Raw genomic sequence first — 25,688 nt, forward strand, 5'->3', positions numbered from 1 at the left:
TTCTCCCAGGTCTCGGATTCTGCCGGTCATTTCTGCTAACTCCATGTAGTCCATCAGTTGCATCTGCCATTCTTCCAACGTGGGCAAATCTTGAGCTTTCCAATGTTTGGCGACAAGTATCCTTGCTGCTGCTGTTGCATACATAAATAATGTTTGGTCCTTCTTTAACACCCTCTGGCCAACAATGCCCAAAAGGAAGGCCTCTGGTTTCAGAGCGGCGCACTCTTTAAAGGGTGCGCGGCATCCTGCAGGCTTTTCTACGAGGTGGGGGAATTCGCCCACCTCGTAGAAAAGGCAGCAGTAGCCTTTAAAGAGCGCACGGCTTCTGCATGCTTTTGCGGGAGGTGGGGGAATTCCCCCATCTCCCGCAAAAGCCCACAGGAGGGAGAAGAGACGGACTCAGCCAGTCTGTCCCTTTTCCCTCCTTGGGGAAAAGCCCCCAAGAGCGGCGCGCTCTTTAAAGCCTGCGCGGCTCCTGCGGGCTTTTCTATGAGGTGGGGGAATTCCCCCACCTCATAGAAAAGCCCGCAGGAGCCGCACAGCCTTTAAAGAGCGCGCGGGCTTTTCGACCCAGCTTGTGGGGCTGGCGGTGGGGGGAAGTGCTGCTTTCCCCCACCGCCAGCCTCAAAACCAGGTCGGAGAGTAGCGGGAAGGCGTCGCGCGCCTTCCCACTGCCCCCCGATCCTCTGGGGCTGGCAATAGGGGGAAGCGCTGCTTTCCCCCACCGCCAGCCTCAAAGACCAGACTCTCCTGGCTTCAGCGAAAGCAACGCGAAGCCTCTGGAGCGCAGGCTTCGGATGCTTCGCGTTGCTATCGCTGAAGCCAGGGAGCCTGCATTCGCCCCATAGGACGCACACACATTTCCCCTTCATTTTTGGAGGGGGAAAAGTGCGTCCTATAGGGCAAAAATACGGAATTTCCTTACTCTGCTTTGCCACATAATGTAAACCGTAAGACCTAAAATTAAGTTTTTCCTTGAACTCTTGGAAGGCAAAATACTGCCCCAGAGTATGTAAAGGTCCCTGTCCAGAAAGGCTTCATCATAAACTGTAACTATTTTGTAAACCAAGGCTAGGGAGGAAACTTGCTCTTTTTTAAAACGTAGCATTGACTTTTTGAGTAACACACATCCTTGTCTTTAATCGCAAGCTAGTGGACTTGCATTATGAGCCCTACAAAGAACTCTCAAGTGAGTATCTGGTGACAGAAGGAATATTTCTTCTGTTCTTGCTGAAATCTGACCCTCCATCTCGAATCAAAGTAAGACGTTTGTCACTCTATTTTCCCCTGAGAGGATGTTCATTACATGAAGGGTCACATAATAAAATATTTTAGTTTTACTGAGTTGTGCTTTCACATCTCACAAAGTGGCCATGCCCACACATCACCCACACCACCCACCTTCCCCAATTGTGTGCCTTCCAGTAGTTTTGGATCTCTGCTTCCATCAATCCAGGCAAAATGGCTAATCGTGAGGGATTATCCGTTCTGTTTAGCAAGTTGAGGTGTGCATGGACATGGTTTAGCAAGAAAGACATGTAGCAAACAATCTAGCTTCTCCCCTGCCATGCCTCCTCCCTCAAGGAGAACTTCAGAATCTCCAGCCACCCAAGCTACGCTCCCTTAAATTGGACTTGTTTTGTTGTCCATACCAGGAATCTTGGTTGATCACTAACTGATCAATTTCAAAACAAGCCAATAGAAGGTCGCTTGTTGAACTAAACCAGAGTTGAGAATAAACTGCAATCCCTGGTGCTGACAATGCAACAGACGAGCTGACTTGAAGGGAAATAATTAAAAATCTCCCAAAATCTGCCTCCTGGCTGTGAGGGAGGAAGGAGAGCACAAGCTCACAGTTCTCTCCTGTTTGTGCACATATTGCTATACCATGGTTTAGCATACTACTCAAGCATGGTCACTCTTCTCAAAGGAATCCGCTGCTGCCACACAGCTTCTGAAACAGGAAAACAACGAAATCTTGTAGCACCTTAAAGACTTGACAGAATTTATTGCTGTATAAGCTTCTGCGGATTAGAGTCCACTTTCTTAGCTGAATTGTGTTACACATGGAAAGAGTGGAGAGCAAAACTCTAAGCAGTGGCTGCAAAATGAAAAAAAGGTACAGCCAGTGACAATTCTGTGCACTTTTATGATGAGCAAGTTATAATTCCCTGCAGCAGTAGTTGATGCGACACAATCATTGTAGCTTTGCTGCCTTAATTAGCACTGGAAAAGGAAGCAATTTTCTTAACTGAAAGCAAAGAGGATAGAATCAGGTGCCTTGAAAAGTTTTAATTTTTATTGAGTTTTGCAGCCACTGGGCTCCACTCTTTACCATTTTTGTTTTTGTTCTACCTGTGTTTATTTCATTTATGCACACACACCAACCAACGGCAGCAGAATGTGTCAGTGGTCCCATTATGATTACGTGCTTGTAACCACACACACACACACACACACACACACACACACCACTCTTGGGATAATACGATGCACTTTGTGCTGATGAAATCCATGTTTTATTATGCCAGAGCTATGCCAAGTGACTTTGCTGTGTCCTCCTTAGAAAGGTAACTGGTTCTTTAATTACACATTCCATTGTATTCCATAGGTTCCCTGGGAAGATTTGCGTTATCTCTTTGGTGAAATTATGTACGGTGGACACATCACTGATGACTGGGACCGCAGACTCTGCCGCACGTATTTGGAAGAATTTATGAACCCTTCTCTGGTAATGTATAGATTGGAGGAGACGAGGAAAAGTTTGTAGACTAAATGTTAGGAAGAACTTCCTTACAGCATGACCAGTTCAACAATGGAACAGACTGCCTCAGGAGGTGTGGGCACTTTTGTTAAAGAGATTTTTTAAGCAGAGACACCTTCCAGGGATTCTGTAGCAGTAGATTTCCCGCACTGGCAGCTTGTCAGACCATTTGAGGTCCCTTCCAACGAAGATTCTCTTCCACTTGCATTAGCGACATTGGCTAGCAATACATCCTGGTCTTAAAAGGCACATCACAATCTTAAGTGTGCTTAGAAGTAAATACAGATGGTTTTGATGGAATTTATTTCTAGGTAAGTGTACTCAGGGTTGCGGCACAAAAGTGTAATCTAGGCCAGAATCATTTCTACATAACGCAATCAGTTTCACTGGGGTTTAAGAATGCCCAGATGGAATAGCAACCTAGCTGTTCTGTCTTTTCCAAAAGTTAACCATTTATCTAGAGGCAGTAGGGGATGGCAAGTAGAGCATCAAAAGATCATTTCTGCTATGCAACACAGATAGCCCTAAGGACATTCCATTTCCCCCCATTGATTCTGCAGTTGGAAGTGTGTGCAGTGGTTTGAAGTGAAGTGAGTTTGCTTGCATCTATTCACTCTGTAATGACTAGGTTTTCATGTGTCACAAAGCCACATTCAGTTTAGCACAATTGGAAGACCCAGGAGTGAGTTACCATGGAGATGGGAAGGATAAACACTACTGTACTTCTGACCTCCATGGAAGCTGATTTCTCTAAATGACAGTTAAGGTCAAGGGGGCATGTGGGAAGCTTATTCCGCTGGTACCTCCTCTGCATCTAGCCCATGGATAAGAATTACTATTTCTAGGCCAGGCAGTCCATTAACCTTCAAAAGCCTGAACTTTCATTCAAATATGTGTCAAATACAGGTACAGAACCTGAAAGAAATGGTGGGAATTAGGTGCTCTTAGTTAACTAACCCTAGGTGCAGGTCTACTTACATATTCAGAAACAAGATAATTCATTTCGGTTCAATTGGACAATGGTCTCCTGCAAAGCACACCAAAAGAAACAAAAATTCCTTCGTTGACAGGCAAGGTAAACGTAAGCAATGGCCAATGGATATACCACATTTGTCTTAGTTTTATGCCTAACTGGGATCTGGCATGTGTCTGTATTTATTTGCATTTGTTAACAGGTTAAAGTTGCATTTAATCATTAAGGTAGTCAATAGATCATGCATTTTGTGAAGCACTTAAATGGGACTAGGCATATATTTAACCAAATAAAACACTGCTGATTGATGGCTAGATAGAAAGGCAGGATTGCAGCCTTAAATATTTAAACCCAAAGCCGCTGGGTGGTGGAAGTGATTGAACTGCCTTATCCTAAGCTGCCCATGTCCAAAGTGAGGATGGGTGCCTTCTCAGGATCCATAGGATTGTACCCTTCAGTAATAAAATAGCCCTAATTATAGCAGATATAAAATGTTTACACAAAGTGTGAATTGACGATAAAGAAAACATTCTTCTTTCAAAATATTTAAAAAATGCAGGTTCAAAACTGAAGGAATTCCTACTGTAAGTTTTTTTAAAAAACAACCCCCCCCAAAAAAAAAAAAACAACCCAGAAATGTTGGGTTGACTTTTTTGTTTTTCCCTTTATATGCCCGCACCCTACAGTTCTGCTGCAGATTGGTAATTACTACACTCCTGTTAGGGATAAGACTGCGGAAGCGGTACATGCACAAGGCCATGCAGACAGGTGCATTTTGATTACAGTGGGGAAATATTGGGGTTTCTCGTCAGCAAGCACGTAACGTGAGGATGTCTTTGAGAAACCTGACAGCCAGGTTTCCTGAAAGCATCTACCGTACATAGCTGTGTAAAAAATTCACGTATAACACATCAAATATACACATTTTTTCACAGCCATAACAGGTGGAGTTGCCATGCATCTATGGCAGAATAGGGTTTGTAGACTTCTAGGTTTTGCTTAGAACGTTTGTTTTCAACAGCTTGAGCCCAATCTCGCCCTCAGCAAACTTGGGATCCTCTGTGCCAACAGAATTAGAGCCTGGTCAGGGGCACCATCTGAGAGGGGCTGAGGGGCCCCAAAAAGAAGGTGCAGAGGGGTGCAGGCTGCAGCTTGCCCACCGGACGTTCCCGTGGCTGGGCCTACCTGTGGCTGTGACAGGCCCCGCTGGGCATACCTGCCTTCATGCACGCACTTATTTCAAGCCAATCTATTCATCTCCCCCCACATAAACATCCCATGGATATCGAGTCATCTTTGGGCTATCTGAGTTGGTCTCCCCCCCCCCCTAGGTTTTTCCCCTGAGCCAATCTAAAAATTACCCCAAGTTTTCTTATTCTTTCCTCTTTTGCATAGGTGGTAGTTTTGCATAAGCACTGAAAAACTTGGACCAGAAATTCCTGTGGCGTGGAGAAGGGGGTGGGGAAATTAGGGGTGGAATTCAGAATCATGCTAAGTAATGTCATTCCATCAGAACAAGCATATCTCTTCCCCTCTTCTCTGCCACCGCCCCTGCTGTTCTGGGGATTTTCACAATCCCTCAGAGCCAATTGTGGGGGGCACATGGGGAGGACAAGGGAAAGCTCCATTGTTCATTGCAGTAACTCCCACTAGCACAACTATTGAGTTGAATCCAGCCCTGTGTTTAATCTGTTTCTTAGTCTGCTGCTGTCATCAAAGGTGTGTCCCATGAATTGACTCTGCTTAAAGACATCTTGAGTTTTTAAAGACCAGATTGTCTGAAATATGCAAAATGAATACTCAACATCATTTATTTCCCCTCCCTCCCATCAACTACAGCTTGAAGGCGACTTTGCATTGGCTCCAGGTTTCCTTGCTCCTCCCAATTTGGATTACTCAGGATACCACAAGTATATAGATGAAATGCTTCCACTCGAAAACCCTGTACTGTATGGTCTTCACCCGAATGCTGAGATAGATTTCTTGACAGTTCTGTCAGAAAACCTTTTCAAAACACTCTTGGAAATGCAACCCAGAAATCTACTTGCTGGAGAGGTATCAGGACAGTCAGTAGAAGAAAAGGTGAGATTATGGTGCACTGCAAAATCTTAGTTCCATAAGCTTATTTCGACCTCAATACATGGCTTGCTATGTAGGAGGAAGCTTGAATGACTCTTACCTTTGGGCAGAAACGTTTTGCCATTATGGTCATAAAGAATGTACAACAATCTCTGCGATTCCCTCCTTCCCCAGGTTCCAGCCAGACTTAATTAAAAAACAAAACAGGTTTCAACACAGGAAAACTCAGCACTGACAGTACATTGGCCATTAGTTTTTAGATCACATTTTTTTTCAGTTGGAGTGCTTCTCCTGTGAGAAGTGCTAGTCCTATGTTGGTGGTGTGGCCTTGCCCCTCCAAGTGAAGGAAATGCAAGTGAACAATCCATGTGTTCTTAGTCCCAGTTCACAAAGACCCCAGGATGATTACCACCCTTGTACAGTAATTTTTCATCTTCTGTTATGCTGTCATAACAGCATAACAGGGTGAAAAGGGTGTGAAAAGGGTGCTGCCCATCAACACCCAGTTGTGTGGAATGGGAGGGGAGGATAATGTGTATAAGCCTTCAAAGGCCCTGGTTATGATTCTACAGTAGTGCAGAATAATGCATAGCTAAACAGAAAGCTACTAAGAAACACAGCTTTTAGTAAGGAAAAATACCTACTTAGCATAATTGAAGGGGCTTGTACATTTGCAGACTCCATTTTGGCTAGTAGAGAGGCCTGCTTCTTTAGTGTGGCATCTATCAATACCACACTGCAGAATTAGAGGACATGAGTGATGAGTGAATTATAAATTAAATTGAAGACAATTTAATTTGAAATTGGGACACTCTAATCCAAGTTTCTCTTTTTTAGCTTGTTCTCCTTCTAAATGCTGAACTGGCACTTTTAGCATGCCACATAATGTTCATTCTGTACTTGCCACGAATCAATCTCTCAGTGCAACCGCCTTTACTCTTTTGAAAGTCCCTCGTAATATCAGGCCACCTTTGGTGTGCTGTTTTTGGTGCCTGCTAAAAGCTTACTAGTTTAGGCAAGCCTACCCAGGCACGTTAATGCATATATTTGTTTTAAAGCAGATAAGATTTATGTTGGTTTATGTAAACCATTTTAATTTTTTTTGTTATATATAAATTTTGCAAATAAATAGCCTTTAACTTCGGCCTCTAGCCATGTAGCATCAACAACCTGTTCTACAGAGTTGCTTATATCTGGTGTTGTGCAAGAAGTCTGCCAATGTAGCAAAGATTCAGAGGTAGCTGGGTCAGGGCATTAGCAGCAGCAAAATATTAAACATACACACCAAGTGGCTTGCAGGGCACATACTGGAGGGACTTTCATGTGGCCAGGCAACTGATGATGATTTTGCTTCGTATTTATGTTTCAAGGTGAAGAATGTCCTGGATGAAATTCTGGAGAAGTTGCCAGAGGAGTTTAACATGGTTGAAATAATGCAAAAGTCTACTATACGGAGCCCTTACATTCTTGTTTGTTTTCAAGAATGTGAGAGGATGAACATTCTCATTCAAGAGATACGGAAGTCACTTAAACAACTAGACCTCGGTCTCAAAGTAAGAGAAATATATTTATTATGAAAATGTATTTAAAAGAACTTGGGATTTAATTTTTCTCCCTCCAAATGTCTAGGGCGAGCTGACGTTTTCTGTTACCATGGAAGCTGTGCAGTCATCACTGTTTTATGACCTGGTGCCAGATGCATGGACCAAACTGGCTTATCCATCTACTTACAGCCTTGCCCAATGGTATGTTCAATCATAGTCATTCACTTTACCTGTCTTACACATAACAAGGATTCCAGCTCTATTAAACACTGAGCATGTTTGACCAATAACTGCATAGCAGTGTCATTTTGATGTTAATCATGAATGTTTCAGGATTTAAGAGGGGGGAGGCCTCTTTTTCCAGGATACATCTAAAGGCAGGGGACGTGTGTACCTCCAATTATTATTGAAAGACTGCATTCTTACATCTTGGGTAAAGATACAAAAGGAGGGCACAGTTGCCCCATTCATTAGTTTCATGTCTGCCAAGAAAGCACGGTCCCTTAAGAGAATAATAAACCACCAACAAAAGGCTATAGATTATAGGCTAGCAAGTCACAATTTTATTTTTTAAATTATCACTTCTCATGACGCCTTGATCACTTTACTGCTTTTCCTTCAGGTTTAACGACCTTCTCATGCGATGCCGAGAACTTGATATCTGGACACAAGATCTAGTACTTCCTGCAGTGGTGTGGCTTTCTGGCTTTTTTAACCCTCAGTCTTTTTTGACTGGTATGTACCTATTGACTTATAAAGGTCAAGTAAATTAGATTGCGCAGTAGGGCTACAATTTTTATATAATGGCTTACTGAGGGTTACCTTTGTGGAATTTCCAATGTAACTAGCTCTTAAGAAATATGAATATGAAGTGCTAGTGTATTACAGATGGAACAAATGAGAGCACTTCATTGTAAAACTTTCTCATCAGGGCTAAAATGCTGTAAGTCAAGGCACTGACAATTGAGCGACATACTGAATCAGCAATGCTTTAAGTAATACTTGAGATAGCACGATCTAGAAGTATCAAAAGCTGTAACGCAGCTGAATATAATAAGCAGGCATGGGGCCTTATCAGTACTTGGATGAGAGCCAGGATGGAAGGATAATTTAAGATATTATTTTAAAAATGCACTAAAATTATATTAAATTAGGTTCTATTAATTACGATACTATTTCCACAATCGAGAAAAGTTTAGCAGTTCACTTCTGTAGAAAGCATGTAACTAGACTGCAAAATGACTGTGCGTCTAGGATCATTTTATTTCAGTGGGCTTCTGCAAAAATCTGTGACACACACACACACAAAAAACAATAGGCCCAAATTTTTAAGAAAATGTAGATTTATTCTTGCAGCAGAGTTAGGTTAATTATATGTTCTTTGCTATGTTTAAGATTACCCCACACCACCCACAGTCATAGTTTTTAGCCATAAAATGATACATCCACCTAACCCTTTTCCCCCCCTTGAAAGCCATTATGCAAAGCATGGCACGGAAGAACAACTGGTCTCTGGATAAGATGTGTCTGACTACGGATGTTACCAAAAAAAGTAGAGAGGACTATGGTCATCCACCAAGGGAAGGGGCATATATATTTGGCCTTTTTATGGAAGGTAAGTTTACTAGAGTCAGTAAACATTATTGACTCAAAAATGAAATGTAGATTTAGGCACCCACTCATGAAATGTGTCAGACAAGTACCAGTGTTGCAGTCCAGAAGCTGTTGGAGGTCTAAACGCTTGTCTTTTTCCTTCAAGGGTGCTGTGCAGCCCAAATGGTACAAAAGAGTGAGAAATCAAGTTTATATTCTTTTCTGCTGTTCCAATTTTGAAAGCTTACATGAAATGAGGTGGTAGCAATCTTCTCTGAAAAAGCCACACAATAGCTTGACCCACTGTCTCAACAGAATACCAGATGTCTTATACCAGAGGTAGCCACTATTGTGCCCTCTGACGACTAATGACCCAGAATGGTCATGAATGATAGAAACTGTAGTCCACTAACATCTGGAGGCACCACACTGGCTACCCCTACAGAACAAAATTACATACTACTGTTTTATTGTTAAATTCACTACTATTATGCAGCATTTTTTATTAGCTGAGATACCTTCCACGCAACTCTATAGGTCCTTATTGAAGATATAAACACCCAATATTCTCTACAGTATTCCAAAAATCTGTGAGTCAGCACATGCCTAGCATCTGTGTTTACTACACTAGTGATATAACCCCCAGAGATACATTCAATGGTATTCTCTTAAACTACTCTTTTTAAAATTTAAGTAAAAAACTGTGTTTCTCTGGTTACAGGAGCTAGATGGGACATTCAAGCTGGAGTCATAGCTGAAGCCCGACTAAAGGAATTGACTCCAGCGATGCCAGTCATCTTTGTAAGAGCCATCCCAGCAGACAGGCAAGAAACGAAAAACATTTATAAATGCCCAGTTTATAAAACGAAAATTAGAGGGCCTACATATGTCTGGACTTTTAACCTCAAAAGCAAAGAAAAGCCAGCTAAGTGGGTGCTTGCCGGAGTAGCCTTGCTTCTGGCAGTGTAGCAGGCACAAAATTCTAGCCCAGCCTTTGCTACGGTGTAAGAGCCCGAGCAGGAGAGCTCTGTTCACGTTGAAATATCATGTATATTGCTCTGTTATTGCTTGGCGTTCTCACACGCAGCCCTAGGGATAATGACACACTGCTTGATATCAAAGCTCTCTAATATGCAGAACGTGACAGCTCAAAAGCAGGTGAGTAATTTAACGGTGTGTGCAACTTACACCTGAAACATCATTTGTAGACAGAGGTACCAAAAAAAAAAAATAATAATAATCTTTGAAGGATGTGTGTCTCAAGAAATGTGCTGTCCTGATCATTTTAACATCAATATAAAAATATATTAAAATAAACCTTAGGTTAAATACTCCAGTGTATAAAGTAGTCATCTTATTGCCACATTCAGTTTGCTGCAACAGCCAATGTACTGCCTGTCTGCACCATGGTTGATCCTTTTGCAGTTCTCACAACCTGCATGCATGTGACTGTGTAGAAGGATATGCATATCCTGGCCAGGGCGTATGGGTGCAGGCTAACTTGGAGCGGTGGCCCCCAGCAGTTTAAAAGCTTTTGAAGTAGCACCTACTTATATGGGAATTAATGTTTAATATTTTGGGGTAGGTTTAGTTTAACTAATATGCCAAAGAGATTTGCTGCAGTTGAAATAACAGTAGGATGCTAGGAACTTTAATATTCTCCCTCTGGCAAATAATATGTTGTTCTAGCACTGTTTCTAAAATACTTGTGGCCCTACTGTGTTGCTGGACTCCTGACTCAATTGTCAGCGATAATGGCGATAATGGCAGTTGTAGTCCAACAACTGAAGGAATACAGGTGCTTCATCCCTTTTTTAAAGTAATGGACTGCAGCTATTTGCATGTTTTGCAGCTATGTAGAATATTAAACCATTGGCAGCTGGAGTCTATTTCTAAGCAGCAAAAAAACCTCCATAGAAATGAATGGAAGCTGTTTTAGTCTCCAAAGTTTTTTGCAGCATACTGTGACAAATAATGCACAACACAGATTCCTTTAGCAGGTATTTTCCTGAGAAATCTTTGTCATATGTACAATATCTATTTTTAAAAGTAATGACTTCTGTCCTGTATTTTATAAACATCATTGTAGTAAAACTCTGATTAAGTACAAAAAGAAAAGAAAAGTTGAGAAGGTTTGCAATCCGGTATTTTCAATCATCTTCAGCAAGTTGCTTTTGCAAGCTGGAAAAGAAAAAGCAGAATGGGACTGTTGTATGAGGGACAGAGTGTGATGGTGATATATCGCAGATTAAGCAGCCACCGCTCCCGAGTCACTCTGCCACCATACCACTGAAAGGCATGCAGCTCAGTGGAGCTGTTTAACAAAGCCCCCACTCGGACTTGATGAGCTGAGAAGCAGCCTTCCTTCAATAGTCTGCTTCTCAGCTGATCAAGTCCCCCCACTTTCAGCTAGCGGGGGCTTTGTGAAACTGCTCTGCTGACATGCATGCCCCTCAGTGGAGCAGTTTAATGAAGCCACCCACCTGTGCCTCAACTACATTGGGGCGGCTGGGAAGGCTCCCCCTTTCTCCCAGGAGGAAGAGGCTGCCTGCCCACCCCGTCCCAAGGCGGCAGCTGCATGAACAGAGCATTCATGGGGCTCTCTCAGCACAGGCAGGCAAGGGAGGAGGTGACAGCTTTCTCCTGTGCCTCGCAGGGTTCCTTTCTCCACTCCAAAAATGTAAAGGCTGCCCTTGCAGGAAAAGCACTTCAGCCATCTTTCTAAAATTTGGAAGGATTCATTCCCTCAGAAGGGCAACTTGTCTGCAGATTTCATCCAATTCTCCCCCAAAACAACAAGTTATATACTCAGTGCCTTTAAAAAGCACACACACCATTTTTAAGGTGCTCAGCGCAAAAGCCCCTAGACTTATTTGTCTCTAATTGGGCAGGCTTTCTCCATAATGGAAGAGCTACTTTGTCTGAAATTTTCACTCATTTCTGTCAAAGGGAAAAAAGGTTATAGCCATTTCTTGATTTTCTAATACTAAATCAGGAAAATGGGGGACTTGAACAAACCACAGGCCAAGTTGGACGGCTATAAGGTACCTCTACTCAAGATGAGTTATCTAGTATTAGGTACAAACACAAATAGACATTCAGATAAGTAGGCTAATGTCAGAATTTATGGAAAATCCACAAGCAACTCATGCTTATGTGTGCTTCCAAAGCAGAACTCATGCTTTGAGATGAGAGTGTCTCTACATATCAAGCGATCACATCTCATCATGTGGGGTAGATAAGTTCTGTTTGAGATGTAATGAACAGACTATGAAACACATATAGTTCAGTTACTGACTGGGAAGTTCTTTGTTACCTGCCATATTCCCAAAATACCAAAGTTCAGTGGTTCCTCGTGTACTTCTGTGTTTCAGTTTCTTACAGCTTTATCACCTGTGTAAATCCAAACAAAATCTGGATGCATACCACTGATATAAAATTCCAATAGCTTCCTACCTTTCAAGATATTCTTTTACATTATCATAACCGTAAAACTTTGCCAAGTGAATGAGCATTCCTGTGGCACAACGACCATCACGTTTGCGACAGTAGCTGCAGTTACAGATCCCACGGCACGGAGGGCAGAACCAGTCCTTAGAGAGAAAGGGGTATTAATTATTTTAGTCAACAAATATAGGTGCTCTGGCTTAGCACAGAAACAGGAAGGGAGGTAGAGACACAAGGATATCATGTTTTTTAAGACTCGTATGCTAGCAATGCATCTACGAGAGCTCCCATAATTTAAGTAGCTTGACAATACATTGATACCCCTCAACCTGAACAGTTTAGATACCTACTGGGTCTAGAAGTGCTGCTTTCACATCTTCTCCATAGCGATTACGTAGGCATGGTCCGCAGAACTGTCCCCTCACACCCCCACAGCCTTCGTTACGACAAACTGTCTTAGTATCGATAGTCTTCTGTCGACACTGATGGCACGTGCTTCCCTAGCATGAGCACAGTAAAAAAGAGAATTATATAAAGGAACAGTGTTTGGAAATAAAACACGGTAGACTTCTTGAACCAATTCAGATGATGCTTCCATAGAATTTCACAATATTACTGCTAGTGCAACTAGGATCCCCACCCCCTGCCCCCACATCAAGAGAATACAGAGGAGCACTCCACCCCAAACAAAAAAATGCTAAGTCCCCAAGAAACATCATAGTTCGCTTTAGCTCCTTCATAATTTAAAGTCTGACTTATATCAAAAGCTCAGAACACTGCAAAAAAATAATAGAAAATTCAGTGGTAGACATCTCTGCTCGGGAATGCTGCAATGCAGATGTGAACTTAAAATTTACACCACAGCACTCTGTGAAACAGGCATAAAGTACTTACGGAGTTACCCATTCAAACTCCTAAAAGCTTATGAAGGAGTAACTAAAGCTGTCTCCACACAACCAGAAGCTACAAAAGTATTGAATCAACTGGGACTGCAATCAAACAACTGAAAGAAGGGGATGAGACAGAATTCAGAAAAGGACAGTCAACAAATGGGAAAAAGGGAATAAACCACCAGCACAAAGATGACTTCTCTGTCTGCGGTCCCACTGAAATTACCAACCAAGTCTTACCAAGAGCTGTGAGCTCTATAACCAAAACAGACAAGAACTGAGCTATTATTCTCTTATTTTGTTAGCGACATAATGTAAAACATTTTCTGCTTCTATGGGGAGGTGGTTAATGTTTACATCCTCCCTAGCTCATGAGCCTTTGGCTCTTGAAGGAAAAGACAGACTATTTATACTCTCAGCCAACATATGCAGGAATTATTCTGTTGAGAAGGAGTTTGAATGTTGAAGTTATTCCCTTTTGGGAATTCAAAGCATACAGTGGAACCTCAGGTAACGTAAACCTCGGGTTGCAAAAGCGGCAAACCCCGAAGTGTTTTCACGGCATGCACAGAAGTGGTCTCTCCAGTTGTGAAAACTTCGGGATACAGCCAGACCTCTGGAACGGATCCAGTTTGCAACCGGCGGTACCACTGTATTTATTTTGTGCTGATGGAATATGATAACACTGAAATTACTATGATGCATAATAGATATATTGTCTGGTACAGGCTGCATAATTTTAAATTAACCTTACAGTGCTCAGAGGCGTAGGAAGGGGGGTGCAGGCCGCCCCATGTGTCATCGCTGAGGGGGGTGACATTCAGCGTGCCACGCACCCACGACTCCCAAGCCTACCCTAAGCCCCCTAATGTGTGGGGGGGGTGACAAAAAAAATCTGCACTGGATACCACCTGACCTTGCTACACCTCTGACAGTGCCATACTTAATTGCAGTAATGTAATGTAAATGGCCTGGGTACGCCAGTTAAAAGGGTATGGTCTACTTTAGAGCAAGATAACCCCGACCTTATTTTTTAACAAGACACACAACAACAAAAACATTGATACAAAATCCTTTCTCCGAAACGGAGTTGGAATGGTACACCTCACAAGGTGCTTCCAAAATGCAGGGAGGTCAGCAATCTGGGTTTCTATCAAACTTGATTTTCAGTTAAAAGACCCTAATGTAAGATTTATCTTCCTCAAAGGTCTGTTTGATTATTCCTGTTGAACATTATGCTCTATTTATGTTTGCAATACCTGACAAGAACAATTTCTGGATGAAACTTTTACATTACTGCATTCATTTAAACAAGGTAAAGCAGGAATAGGTGGTAGCTTACATCTTGTACTTAATGATTATTTTTGATAAAGCAGAATGTCTCAAAACCCACACAAACTGCCTTCTTTGAAAACATCCCTCTACAACATACTACATAAACACAATTCCTTTGATGTTTGGATCAGCTACTATTTTTCTTTCTTTTCTGTAAAACAACTAATTTGTTTCCCTGTATGGGCATGTTCTGTTACTTGAAATTAAAAATAAAAATTTTAAAAAGGCTAATAGAAAGACAATTGTTTTTCTATTAATACCCTGACCAGGTTGGCAAGTCCATTGAAGGATACCAGATGCATGTCCTGCCCTGTCTGTTCTGCCGCACTTTGTCATAGTGTCCACACACAAAAACATGATGAGAGTGCAGCTAACATTTAGGGGACTAATGGGAGGGAAGATATCTTGCAGCTCCAGCCATTTATGCAATAAGCTCTCTCATAATCATTCAACACTTCCTAGAACATCCTTCCACATGACAGCCTCCACCCAAAGCTTGGAGGCTAAGAATTTCTTTTTCTGACAGCAAAAAATAAATGAGGGTAGAGGCTCAGGAGATGCCTGGTGCCATTGGTCTGGTGCTACATGACCCTCCTAAAAGTGGGTTTAGTGTCCCACTGTTTACTAAGTGTCTTCTACATGCAGTCAGCAGGAAAGGACACATCTAAATCAATGCAAACAGTGCTGTGGCAATTTAATTACTACATAAATTTTAACGCCATGTAAAGAAACTAAAGAAGTCAAAATAGCTTAATCTCAAGCATTACATGTGCTCAAAAAATTAGTTTCATCAAACCCTGGAAGAAGAGATGCACCTACCAGGACTTTATCGTAGATTTTATCTTTAACTGTTATTGCAATGTTTTCTAAATCTTCGTCTGTAATATCTTCAACTGTTCGGTTTGAACAGTATTTTGATGATCTTCGTCTTTTAGGTGTCCCCAAGTTGTTCTATGAAAGAAACCCACATCAACGTCTCTAAACCAATGACTTTATGCTCCACTATTTTAAGAACAATAAAAACCATACACACACAGAGAGAGAGAGAGCACGCGCAATCCCTCTCATTATTCATGCAGGTGTTTCCCCTGCAACTCAGTGTGCTTCTAGTTCCTCTCCTCCTCAAATTGTCTGCTTAGAACGCAACTGAAATAAAAACAAAAACAACCTCCCTATACTCTTTGTGCTCACTTCCTAACCTTATCACTCTAGAAAGGAGTCTCATTTCTTTCCTATCCTGTGCACATTACATATAGATATAGATATTCCATTCCAAACTGTGCTACGAAAATGTAGAATATCCCCCTCCCCTCATGAACAGTATTTTAGGATTCATATTGCATTTCTTTAAAATACAATACATACTACATAGAGGAATAAAAATATTCTATTTGATCTACTATAATGTATAATGGTTTTTCATTTACAGCATCCATTATTTTCTATAGCTTATAATAAAAACAAATGAACTAATCCCCCCCCAAAAGAACTAATCCAATCACCAACCTTTTGAGACCCATTTACAAACCAGAGATACTTTCCTAGGCACCAAACACAAATTGCTACCAAGCACACACCACAGCCTATTCTATTTGGCTGCAATAAAATATTGGCTTGTTTTCAGATCACTTTGCCCTTAGTGTTCCAGTCCTTGTTACCAAAAATACTCTGGGGTTAGGTGAGCAACACCAACTAAAAATTGAACTAGTCCGGTATGTACCCCGTTTAGTCTTTTCTTTAAGAGCTTTTGTTGTCTGAAACTGTTAAGCTGCTCTGCAAATCTGACTGCAGAAGCAGTGAAGTTTTCCAAGGCAAATTTCTCTGGGGGGCGAGCATTTCTGGTTGGGTTTGTTCGACGCTCTATCTGGCCTTCTGAAAACATTCTCCTTGGCGTTTTCTTCTGTTTCTAGAAAAAAACAGAGCGTTTTAATGAGTCACCATAGGTCTTTTTTAATTTTGTAGAATGTAGCTGCAGTAGTGCCTTTACCTGTTTGTGTCAATGAATAGATGCAACTTCTTTAACCTTTCCAAATTCACCCTTTTGAGGCTCTTGTTTATACCACAGTGCCAATCTCCACATATAAAATGAACTTATTTGGGCCAAACTAAAATTTTACACTTCTACAAATAGCAGTTGCACTCCTCCATCCTGATCTGGGATCCTGGGGGGAGGGATTAACCCCTTTCTCCACTGAACATTTCAGCCATGCTCTCCTTTTTCAAAGCTGCTATTTGCCCCAACTGGAAACACATTTAATGCCTAACAGCATTTGCATGTTTCCCCCCCCCCCAAGTGGATATATTCAACAGGATAATGTCGTAGGAGGGGGAGGGCTAATCCCACTGCTCCATGGTTGCTTTTTATAAAAGTCTGAGATGGAGTTCCGTTCACAATGTTCATCATTATGTCTAACTTTGCCCTTTTCTTATGGCTGTTAATGCTACAGTAGCAATTCTTGTAGTGTAAAACGGAGGTGCACAAAACTGTACGAAGTTGCTCTTCGTACCCTTCAGTTAAATTGCAGGTTTTTTAAAAACACATTTATTTTTTCTGAATCTCCTAAACAGAATAAATGCATATAATGTAAAGCTGGTTATGAAAGAATGCAATTGTATAGTAACTGGAAGGGAAAAGTCACAAAATACACTAGTGAGAGCCCAGTAATTTCCTAGTCATATGTATACGCAAGGCAGGGAAAAGCTGGTATTTCTGTATGCACACACTTCATGACAGACATGATATTTGTTTTTAATGTTGGCCTGAAAATCTAAGTCCAGAATGTCTCCTAAGAAGCAGTTCTTAAACAGCACTGTATTACTGGGGGGGGGGGACCTATTGGAAAATACAGAAAGAAAGCCACACAGCCAATCTTAGCAGTGCATTGCAGGTTTCCGAAAAGTATTTACTGATACTTACCGAAGGAGTTGAGGTAGGGGTTTTAACTGGAAATAAGTCAGGTATAGAATTCAGTTCCGCTAATAACTGAGCAAGCTGAAATGAGAAAAATGACACTGAATTTCTTTTGTATAGATAAATATTTAATATATGCATTGTCCTTTGCGATTTTCATTTTTTCCCCTTGCTTTTCCATTTCTTTGTGTAAATTATTATGGTTTCTTTGATGTGAAATTATAAGTCCTGTAATGCTACATCTTAAGAAAGTAAATCTGTTTATAGCTGTTCAGTTTCAAACTGTGTTTTCAAAATACCAAAATTAAAGTGCACATTTTCAAAATTGCAATGACTCCACATATTAATCCAGTGTGGTTGGGTTTTGTCATTAACTTGAAAGAAGAAGATACTGTAATGTGGTGCTTCCTTTGAATAAAGCTGTATGCCACAGAATATGCACCCCACCTGCACTGTAAGAAAGCATTCAAAAGTTCTTCTTCTGTTTTAGATTAACTTAGTTTGCTGACATCCAAACACGGAGTAACTGTGGTTAGCAGAAACAAGCAACTTCAAATCATAGTTTATGAAGCCAGCTTGTTTTCACTAACCTCTGGCTTAGAGTAGCCAGAGTTTAGAATTTGGCTGACATTGCAAACTGTGCTTAATCTAAAACAAATAGAAAATTCTGATCTTCTGATGTTAGTACCTGCAAAGAGTTGGAGAGCCCAGAAACTTAAGGCTCATTCTCATAATGCTCAGCCATGCTTTAGCAGAGGGATGGGAAATCTGTGACCCTTTATTCATCAAATTTTGAAGGCGTGCCAGTTCCCTATCCCTGGTTCAGTGGCATGACCAAATGCTGCTATCAACAGTAGCTTTCAGATTCAATTCAAGGTACTTGGTGCCTTCTTTTAGAGAGGCCTGACCTGAGCATGCATAGGGCTAGGCATTCATAGTGTTGGTGCTTATATTGTGAGCAGCCTGTCCACATTTTTGTTCCAGAAAGCTTTTTCAGTTTGACTATAACAGGCTATGCGTTTTGTGTTGCGCACTGATATAGTAAGGTAAGGCAAATTAAATTTTTAAACATACATATACTTTGGGTCAAGAATTGTCATGTCCGTAGCAGCCTGCAATTTCCTTCCGTCTTCTTCGTTATTAGTGCAAACTAAGACTGTTGAAATATATTTTTACAGTTTGTGTACGACAATGTCACCTGCATCCCAGTTCTTACCATGGCTTTATTTTCTTTTATATTCATGGCTCTTTTAAGCAGTGCACTAGAGCTTTCATTTGATGCCTCTTTAGAATCTTCCTCTTTAGAATCTTCCTCCGACCCTGAAGATGCTTCCTGATCTGCCACTTTCCAAGTTTTATTATTTTTTATTTGTGTAAGAGAGCAAGGGTGTTTACTGTCCATCAAGCAGAACTTAGAAGAACGTCTTTTAGGTGCCCTCTTCTCAGCAGATTTCTTGGTAGGAAACTGCAATGCCACACGAAGGCCAAAGCTACTTCTCCTGGAGGAAGGATTTGCTCTGCCTTCTTCCACTTCCACTTCTTCTTCTGGTTCTGCCGCCATCAAGGATAATGGATCATTTTCTGGATCTGATTCCACTGCCTAAAAACAATGCATGAAACAACCTATAATAAAATTGCATCTATCATGCAATGATTTCCATTTCCACTAAGGAATGAAAAACACCATTTTCATTATTTCTACACAGGCCTTACTGAAAATGCATGTTTTTAAAAGTAATCTGACTTTTAATTTAAATGGACTAATTTCATGTAAATCAAGACAGCCTTGAGCATAGGGACACATCACTCCTTGTATGTGCTGCAACAAAACAAGGCCAAGAATGTTATAAATCACGACGATGCTCAATTATAGACCAAAAATGAGGCTCTAGAATAGCCAATGAATTAATTGCAGAAACACTACTGACTTCACAGGCACCATACTTTATCTAAAGTCCTCCAACAAATAATGCATAACTCTTAATGTACAGAAATTAGTTGGGTGTGCAGAACTAAGCTTGCAATTAATTTAGGCTGTAATCCTATACACATTTGCCTGGAAGTAAGTCTCACTGAACGCAAAGGACATTACTTCTGAGTAGATATGCGCAACACTGTTTTGCAATAAATAATTCCAGGTTGAGGATCACAGCTCAGAGGCAGACTATATGGTATATATAGGATCAGGTAGCAAGTAGAAGTTGTATGCCTAAGATCATAGAATCATAGAGTTGGAAGAGACCACAAGGGCCATCGAGTCCAACCCCCTGCCAAGCAGGAAACACCATCAGAGCACTCCTGACATATGGTTGTCAAGCCTCTGCTTAAAGACCTCCAAAGAAGGAGACTCCACCACACTCCTTGGCAGCAAATTCCACTGTCGAACAGCTCTTACTGTCAGGAAGCTCTGGGAGAGTTCAAGCTGGGATTTAAATCTTACTGTCCCTTCACTGCACAATAACAACTCAGTTTCACATGATAAAAGGAATGTGATAAAACATTATCAGTTTCACATGATAAAAGGAATGTCAGAAGACCCAGACCGTGCTACTTGGGAGAAATCTCCTCTGGACAGTAGGCCAACAGTGACATTGGAAGGAGCTGCAGCATTAGTTACCAGTTCTGATGTTACCTTTATGGTATAGAAAGGAGATAAATTGCAGCAGTACCCACACTGCAAAGCTCAATGTGAGAAGGGGTATGAGAAAATCTTGTTTAGTAGGCTGTAAGTTTCAATCAATTTTTTGCAGCCTTCTCAGTCCTGAACCTCAGTGCAAGTCACAGTCCTAAACCACAATATTTATTAAAACAAGAGGCAAATCCACAGGAGAGACCAAGGTATATGAAGATAAATATTATGAAAAATGTGGCCTGTACCTCCATATCATCCTCTCCATTTACTTCAAATCCTTCAAACACTTCATTTTCTGACTCGGTGTCTTCTCTGAAAATCTCTCTCAGTTTCTCAGTCAGGTACTTGGGCTGACAATGAATGTCCTGCAACACCAAACACAAAACACATTGTTCACTGAACAATGAAGCAAAAAGGAAAACAGCCAAAAGATCCTCTCTATCAAAATCAGAGTAGACTGCTTAACAGTTTACTGCATAGATGATGGGAACCGGGAAAGAACAAAACCCAGCTGAAGGAGATGGGAGGGTAAATGCAACCCTGGATAAAGCAACCAAGATAATTCAGGTGAGCATCTCCTTCCTGCTCCCCTCCCTTTGGAAAATGCAACTTTCTCCTTCCACTGATGTGTCTTTAAAATGTCTACTCATTGGCTTGAATACTAAGATAACTTTAGAAAGCTGAAGGAAGAAAAACTTCCCATCCCTTCCCCAGCTCTGTAGCCATTATAAAGATGCCTTCCTGAACATTGCCACCCCCATGTGTGTGTGGGGGGGGGCAACAGGCTTACCTTCCATTAATTTCTTAATAAAAAAATTTAAATCAGCTGAGATATGAAAACGGTTAATGCAGCATAAGGTTATCAAACTGGCATGTGGGGAAGGTGTGGGAGAAAGGAGAAAGGGGGAAGAAAGGGACCCAAGACTTACTTGGGGCAATTGCGCCTACCCCTTCAGCCCCTCATGTACCATCCCACATTGTGCCCATCCAGAGCTTTCTCAGAACGGCAGGAAAGGACGAGGAAGTTTCCTTCCTTTCTTAAGGTACCTTAGGAGTCAAGCCAATATGTTAACACAGTCTGAATGTCTGTCTCTCTCTGGCCAGATCCACACAACATTTAAAACATATGCAGCACATCTTAAAGCTCGTGACTCCCCCTGAAGAATCCTGAGAACTGTAGTTTGTTAAGGGTGCTAAGAACCAGCTTTGTAAGGGTGGAAACTACAGATCCCAGGTTTCTTTGGGGGAAGTCATGTGCTTTATATGTTTGTTGGAAGTGTTTTAAATGTATGGTGTGGATCTGTCCCTCCCTCCCTGTCCCCACCATCCCATACTGACGCAGTGTAAGTAAATAACTTCCCATGATTGCTCTAGTATCAAAAAGTTAAAAGGTAAAGGTACCCCTGCCCATACGGGCCAGTCGTGACAGACTCTGGGGTTGTGCGCCCATCTCACTTAAGAGGCCAGGGGCCAGCGCTGTCCGGAGACACTTCCGGGTCACGTGGCCAGCGTGACATCGCTGCTCTGGCGAGCCAGAGTCGCACACGGAAACGCCGTTTAGCTTCCCGCTGGTAAGCGGTCCCTATTTATCTACTTGCACCCGGAGGTGCTTTCGAACTGCTAGGTTGGCAGGCGCTGGGACCGAGCAGCGGGAGCGCACCCCGCCGCAGGGATTCGAACCGCCGACCTTTCGATCGGCAAGCCCTAGGCGCTGAGGCTTTAACCCACAGCGCCACCTGCGTCCCCATCAAAAAGTTATAGAGGTGTTTTTTCTTCTTGCAAGTTGTTTTCACTTTTGTTTTATTATGCACATAGAAGAGTCACAATGAACTTTATGAAATCAAGTGGAGAGGTTTGTAAAAGAAAATATTTCAAAGCACCTGTCAATCTTTCTACCTTTCTAAGGCTTTCATTCTAAGGCTAGTGTAGGGCAGGGAATGGGGGATTCACATGCCTATGCAGAAAACATCAATCTTTGTAGAGTCACAACTGTGCATTATGAGAGCAGTTCCCTTGTTTTTCTTTGCCGCTTCCTCCTGCCATGCAAGACTAAATGACCTTTCATACAACTGCACTTTACTAAGTATCTTTATTCCCTTTTACAATGCTGCCCTCACTTCCCTGTATTTAATTATACACTTCTTTATATTGAGATAATGTAAGTGAAAAACAGTTACAATAGATTAAGAGAAAAACTTTGAGGGGAACACAAGAGAAAGAATCATTTATATACTGTTCCTTTAAACTCGAAAATCATCTCCTATGATAATTGGAGGGGTTCTCTTTGTAAAATTACTTCTTCTGCTGATAGCTGCGGTGCAGCTGCTTCAGAGTGGGGGGGAGCGTACACACAAAAGGAAAGTTACTTCAAATGAGAAATTGTATTTATAGTTGAGACAGATTGAAACAGGAATGTTGACATAGTTCTTGGAGCAGGATGTACATATCTCCTGGAAGGGACCTCACAGATAATTCAGTTCAACCCCGTGTCAATGCAGAAAATCTGCAGCTGCAGAAATATTTCTAGTGAAGCAGAGTCCTCCAGTATGGTGTCATCTGCAAGTGTCATTAGCTTTGTATTTATTCCTTGATCCAAGTCATTTATATCAAAAATGTTGAAGAACCCTGCAGTATCCTACTTCTCACTTCTCTTAGAAATAAGAGGATCCATTGATGAGCACTCTTTTGACATAGGCTACAATTCCACCTATCAGCAACACTGTAAAGTACACATTTTACCAGCTTTTCAATGAGAATATTGTGGGGGACCTAGACGACAATCTTGCTGAAATCAAGATATATTACATCTACAGCAGCTCACTGATCTACCAAATTATTGTTGTTGTTTAGTCGTGTCCGACTTTTCATGACCCCATGGACCAGAGCACACCAGGCACTCCTGTCTTCCACTGCCTCCCGCAGTTTGGTCAAACTCATGTTGGTAGCTTCAAGAACACTGTCCAACCATCTCGTCCTCTGCCATCCCCTTCTCCTTGTGCCCTCAATCTTTCCCAACATCAGGGTCTTTTCCATGGAGTCTTCTCTTCTCATGAGGTGGCCAAAGACTACCTCTTAATAAATCTACACATTAAACCTAAGGTTAGTCAAGGCATTCTTTGCTTTTATCATTCCTACTGCAATTTGTTAAACTGACCTCAGAGATCAAAGCAGCAACTATTACTAAATCACATTCAAGCAAATATCTGGGTGGATTATCTTCACCAAGTTGAAAATTAATCATAAACAGCCAAAGGGCAGTGGTATGCATACATTTAGGCTATAGTCATGTCCTAAGCCTTGCTGTAATCAGAATCAAGCAAGTTTAACATGGGAGACATAATCAAGTCCTTACTATCTGAAACACAGTGAAGTCAATGTATTAAAGAGATTTAGATTTAGGACACTTGAATTTAAGTCCTACCTCTGCAACAAACAGCAGTGCTTTTCTGCCTCATTTATTTCAACAGGAGAGTGCTAAAGAATGCACTTAAGGGTGTTTAATCTTCAATAGATAGTCTATGCAAAAAGTAAAAAGCACTACATTCCAAAAGCATTTTTAGAAAGCAATTTCAGAAGAAGGATAATCTATTTTAGTTTTCACCATGGTTAAATATAATGTTTCAGATTTATAGGAGATTTACAAGATTTCCCTACCTTTTTTCTTGACTCTAGTGAATCAAAACTCTCACAGCTGTCTTCCAGTGACAGTGTTTCCATGGGAACATCTGCTCCAAACCCAAGAAAATCTTCATCATCACTCGGGGTATTAAATATATCAGCCAATTTGAGCATCTGTTTTCAGTTCGTAAAGAGAAATGGAAGATAAAGTTAGCTATAGTAGTTATTAGTAGCATCTTTCACAAGAATGGCATGTTATTAACTCACCACTCAGTTCAATTAAACATACATAGTACACATGAAACTACACAGGTCAAAACACAGAGGATGCTAGGAAGGCTGATTTAGGTTGCAAATCACTTCACACTTGCTCAGGAGTAAGGACCAGGTGCTCACCCACCCTTGTCACATCCCAATCCCAAAGAAGGGCAGTGCTAAAGAATGCTCCAACTACCGCACAATTGCACTCATTTCACACACTAGCAAGGTTATGCTTAAAATTCTATAAGGCAGGCTCAAACAGTATGTGGACCGAGAACTCCCAGAAGTGCAAGCTGGATTTAGAAAAGGCAGAGGAACCAGAGACCAAATTGCAAACATGCGCTGGATTATGGAGAAAGCTAGAGAGTTCCAGAAAGACATCTACTTCTGCTTCATTGATTATGCAAAAGCCTTTGACTGTGTCGACCACAGCAAACTATGGCAAGTTCTTAAAGAAATGGGAGTGCCTGATCACCTCATCTGTCTCCTGAGAAATCTCTATGTGGGACAAGAAGCTACAGTTAGAACTGGATATGGAACAACTGATTGGTTCAAAATTGGGAAAGGAGTACGACAAGGCTGTATTTTGTCTCCCTGCATATTTAACTTATATGCAGAATTCATCATGCGAAAGGCTGGGCTGGATGAATCCCTAGCCGGAATTAAAATTGCCGGAAGAAATATCAACAACCTCAGATATGCAGATGATACAACCTTGATGGCAGAAAGTGAGGAGGAATTAACCTTTTAATGAGGGTGAAAGAGGAGAGTGCAAAATATGGTCTGAAGCTCAACATCAAAAAAACGAAGATCATGGCCACTGGTCCCATCACCTCCTGGCAAATAGAAGGGGAAGAAATGGAGGCAGTGAGAGATTTTACTTTCTTGGGCTCCATGATCACTGCAGATGGTGACAGCAGCCACGAAATTAAGAGACGCCTGCTTCTTGGGAGAAAAGCGATGACAAACCTAGACAGCATCTTAAAAAATCGAGACATCACCTTGCCAACAAAGGTCCGTATAGTTAAAGCCATGGTTTTCCCAGTAGTGATGTATGGAAGTGAGAGCTGGACCATAAAGAAGGCTGATCGCCGAAGAATTGATGCTTTTGAATTATGGTGCTGGAGGAGACTCTTGAGAGTCCCATGGACTGCAAGAAGATCAAACCTCTCCATTCGTAAGGAAATCAGCCCTGAGTGCTCACTGGAAGGACAGATCGTGAAGCTGAGACTTCAATACTTTGGCCACCTCATGAGAAGAGAAGACTCCCTGGAAAAGACCCTGATGCTGGGAAAGAAAAGATGGAGGGCACAAGGAGAAGGGGACGACAGAGGACGAGATGGTTGGACAGTGTCTTCGAAACTACCAGCATGAGTTTGACCAAACTGCGGGAGGCAGTGGAAGACAGGAGTGCCTGACGTGCTCTGGTCTATGGGGTCACGAAGAGTCGGACACGACTAAATGACTAAACAACAACAAGAAGTGTAATTTGTAAGTTTGGGGGCTGGGCACTGCACCTGACCTGAACCATGGAAGCACCTGACCTGTTTAAAGCCCTGATATTTTTTGGGGGGTGGGACTTTTAATTAGTTTTTAAAGACCTATTAAATCAGGAGGGGAGCAGGGAAAGGAAGCAGTGCA

General features: G+C 41.6%; 2 protein-coding genes and 1 long non-coding RNA gene across 12 annotated transcripts in view; 2 read left to right on the top strand and 1 right to left on the bottom strand.

Annotated features, from left to right (window-relative positions):
• Nucleotides 1–10,284, top strand: part of DNAH11 (dynein axonemal heavy chain 11) — a 152,436-nt gene extending 142,152 nt beyond the window's left edge. For all 5 annotated transcript variants that reach the window (XM_079947877.1, XM_079947880.1, XM_079947878.1 and 2 more), the window contains 7 exons: nucleotides 2,612–2,731; nucleotides 5,577–5,819; nucleotides 7,187–7,369; nucleotides 7,446–7,561; nucleotides 7,983–8,095; nucleotides 8,835–8,975; nucleotides 9,675–10,284. In XM_079947877.1, the coding sequence (XP_079804003.1) occupies nucleotides 2,612–2,731; nucleotides 5,577–5,819; nucleotides 7,187–7,369; nucleotides 7,446–7,561; nucleotides 7,983–8,095; nucleotides 8,835–8,975; nucleotides 9,675–9,922 (1,164 nt within the window). In that variant the 3' untranslated portion in view covers nucleotides 9,923–10,284. The remainder of the gene's footprint in view (nucleotides 1–2,611; nucleotides 2,732–5,576; nucleotides 5,820–7,186; nucleotides 7,370–7,445; nucleotides 7,562–7,982; nucleotides 8,096–8,834; nucleotides 8,976–9,674) is intronic.
• A 142-nt stretch (nucleotides 10,285–10,426) lies between these two features.
• Nucleotides 10,427–25,688, bottom strand: part of CDCA7L (cell division cycle associated 7 like) — a 58,665-nt gene continuing 43,403 nt past the window's right edge. For all 6 annotated transcript variants that reach the window (XM_079947934.1, XM_079947933.1, XM_079947932.1 and 3 more), the window contains 9 exons: nucleotides 23,823–23,960; nucleotides 20,414–20,533; nucleotides 18,753–19,136; nucleotides 17,543–17,617; nucleotides 16,346–16,531; nucleotides 15,445–15,576; nucleotides 12,751–12,900; nucleotides 12,410–12,546; nucleotides 10,427–11,134 (listed from right to left, as the gene is read on the bottom strand). In XM_079947934.1, the coding sequence (XP_079804060.1) occupies nucleotides 11,104–11,134; nucleotides 12,410–12,546; nucleotides 12,751–12,900; nucleotides 15,445–15,576; nucleotides 16,346–16,531; nucleotides 17,543–17,617; nucleotides 18,753–19,136; nucleotides 20,414–20,533; nucleotides 23,823–23,960 (1,353 nt within the window). In that variant the 3' untranslated portion in view covers nucleotides 10,427–11,103. The remainder of the gene's footprint in view (nucleotides 11,135–12,409; nucleotides 12,547–12,750; nucleotides 12,901–15,444; nucleotides 15,577–16,345; nucleotides 16,532–17,542; nucleotides 17,618–18,752; nucleotides 19,137–20,413; nucleotides 20,534–23,822; nucleotides 23,961–25,688) is intronic.
• On the top strand, nucleotides 11,999–12,408 carry LOC307199865. Its single transcript, XR_013832250.1, has 2 exons — nucleotides 11,999–12,147; nucleotides 12,197–12,408. It is a non-coding gene; the product is annotated as an uncharacterized lncRNA (long non-coding RNA).

The sequence above is a fragment of the Podarcis cretensis genome (assembly GCF_951804945.1).
Source record: "Podarcis cretensis genome assembly, chromosome: 12".
Taxonomy (NCBI): domain Eukaryota; kingdom Metazoa; phylum Chordata; class Lepidosauria; order Squamata; family Lacertidae; genus Podarcis; species Podarcis cretensis.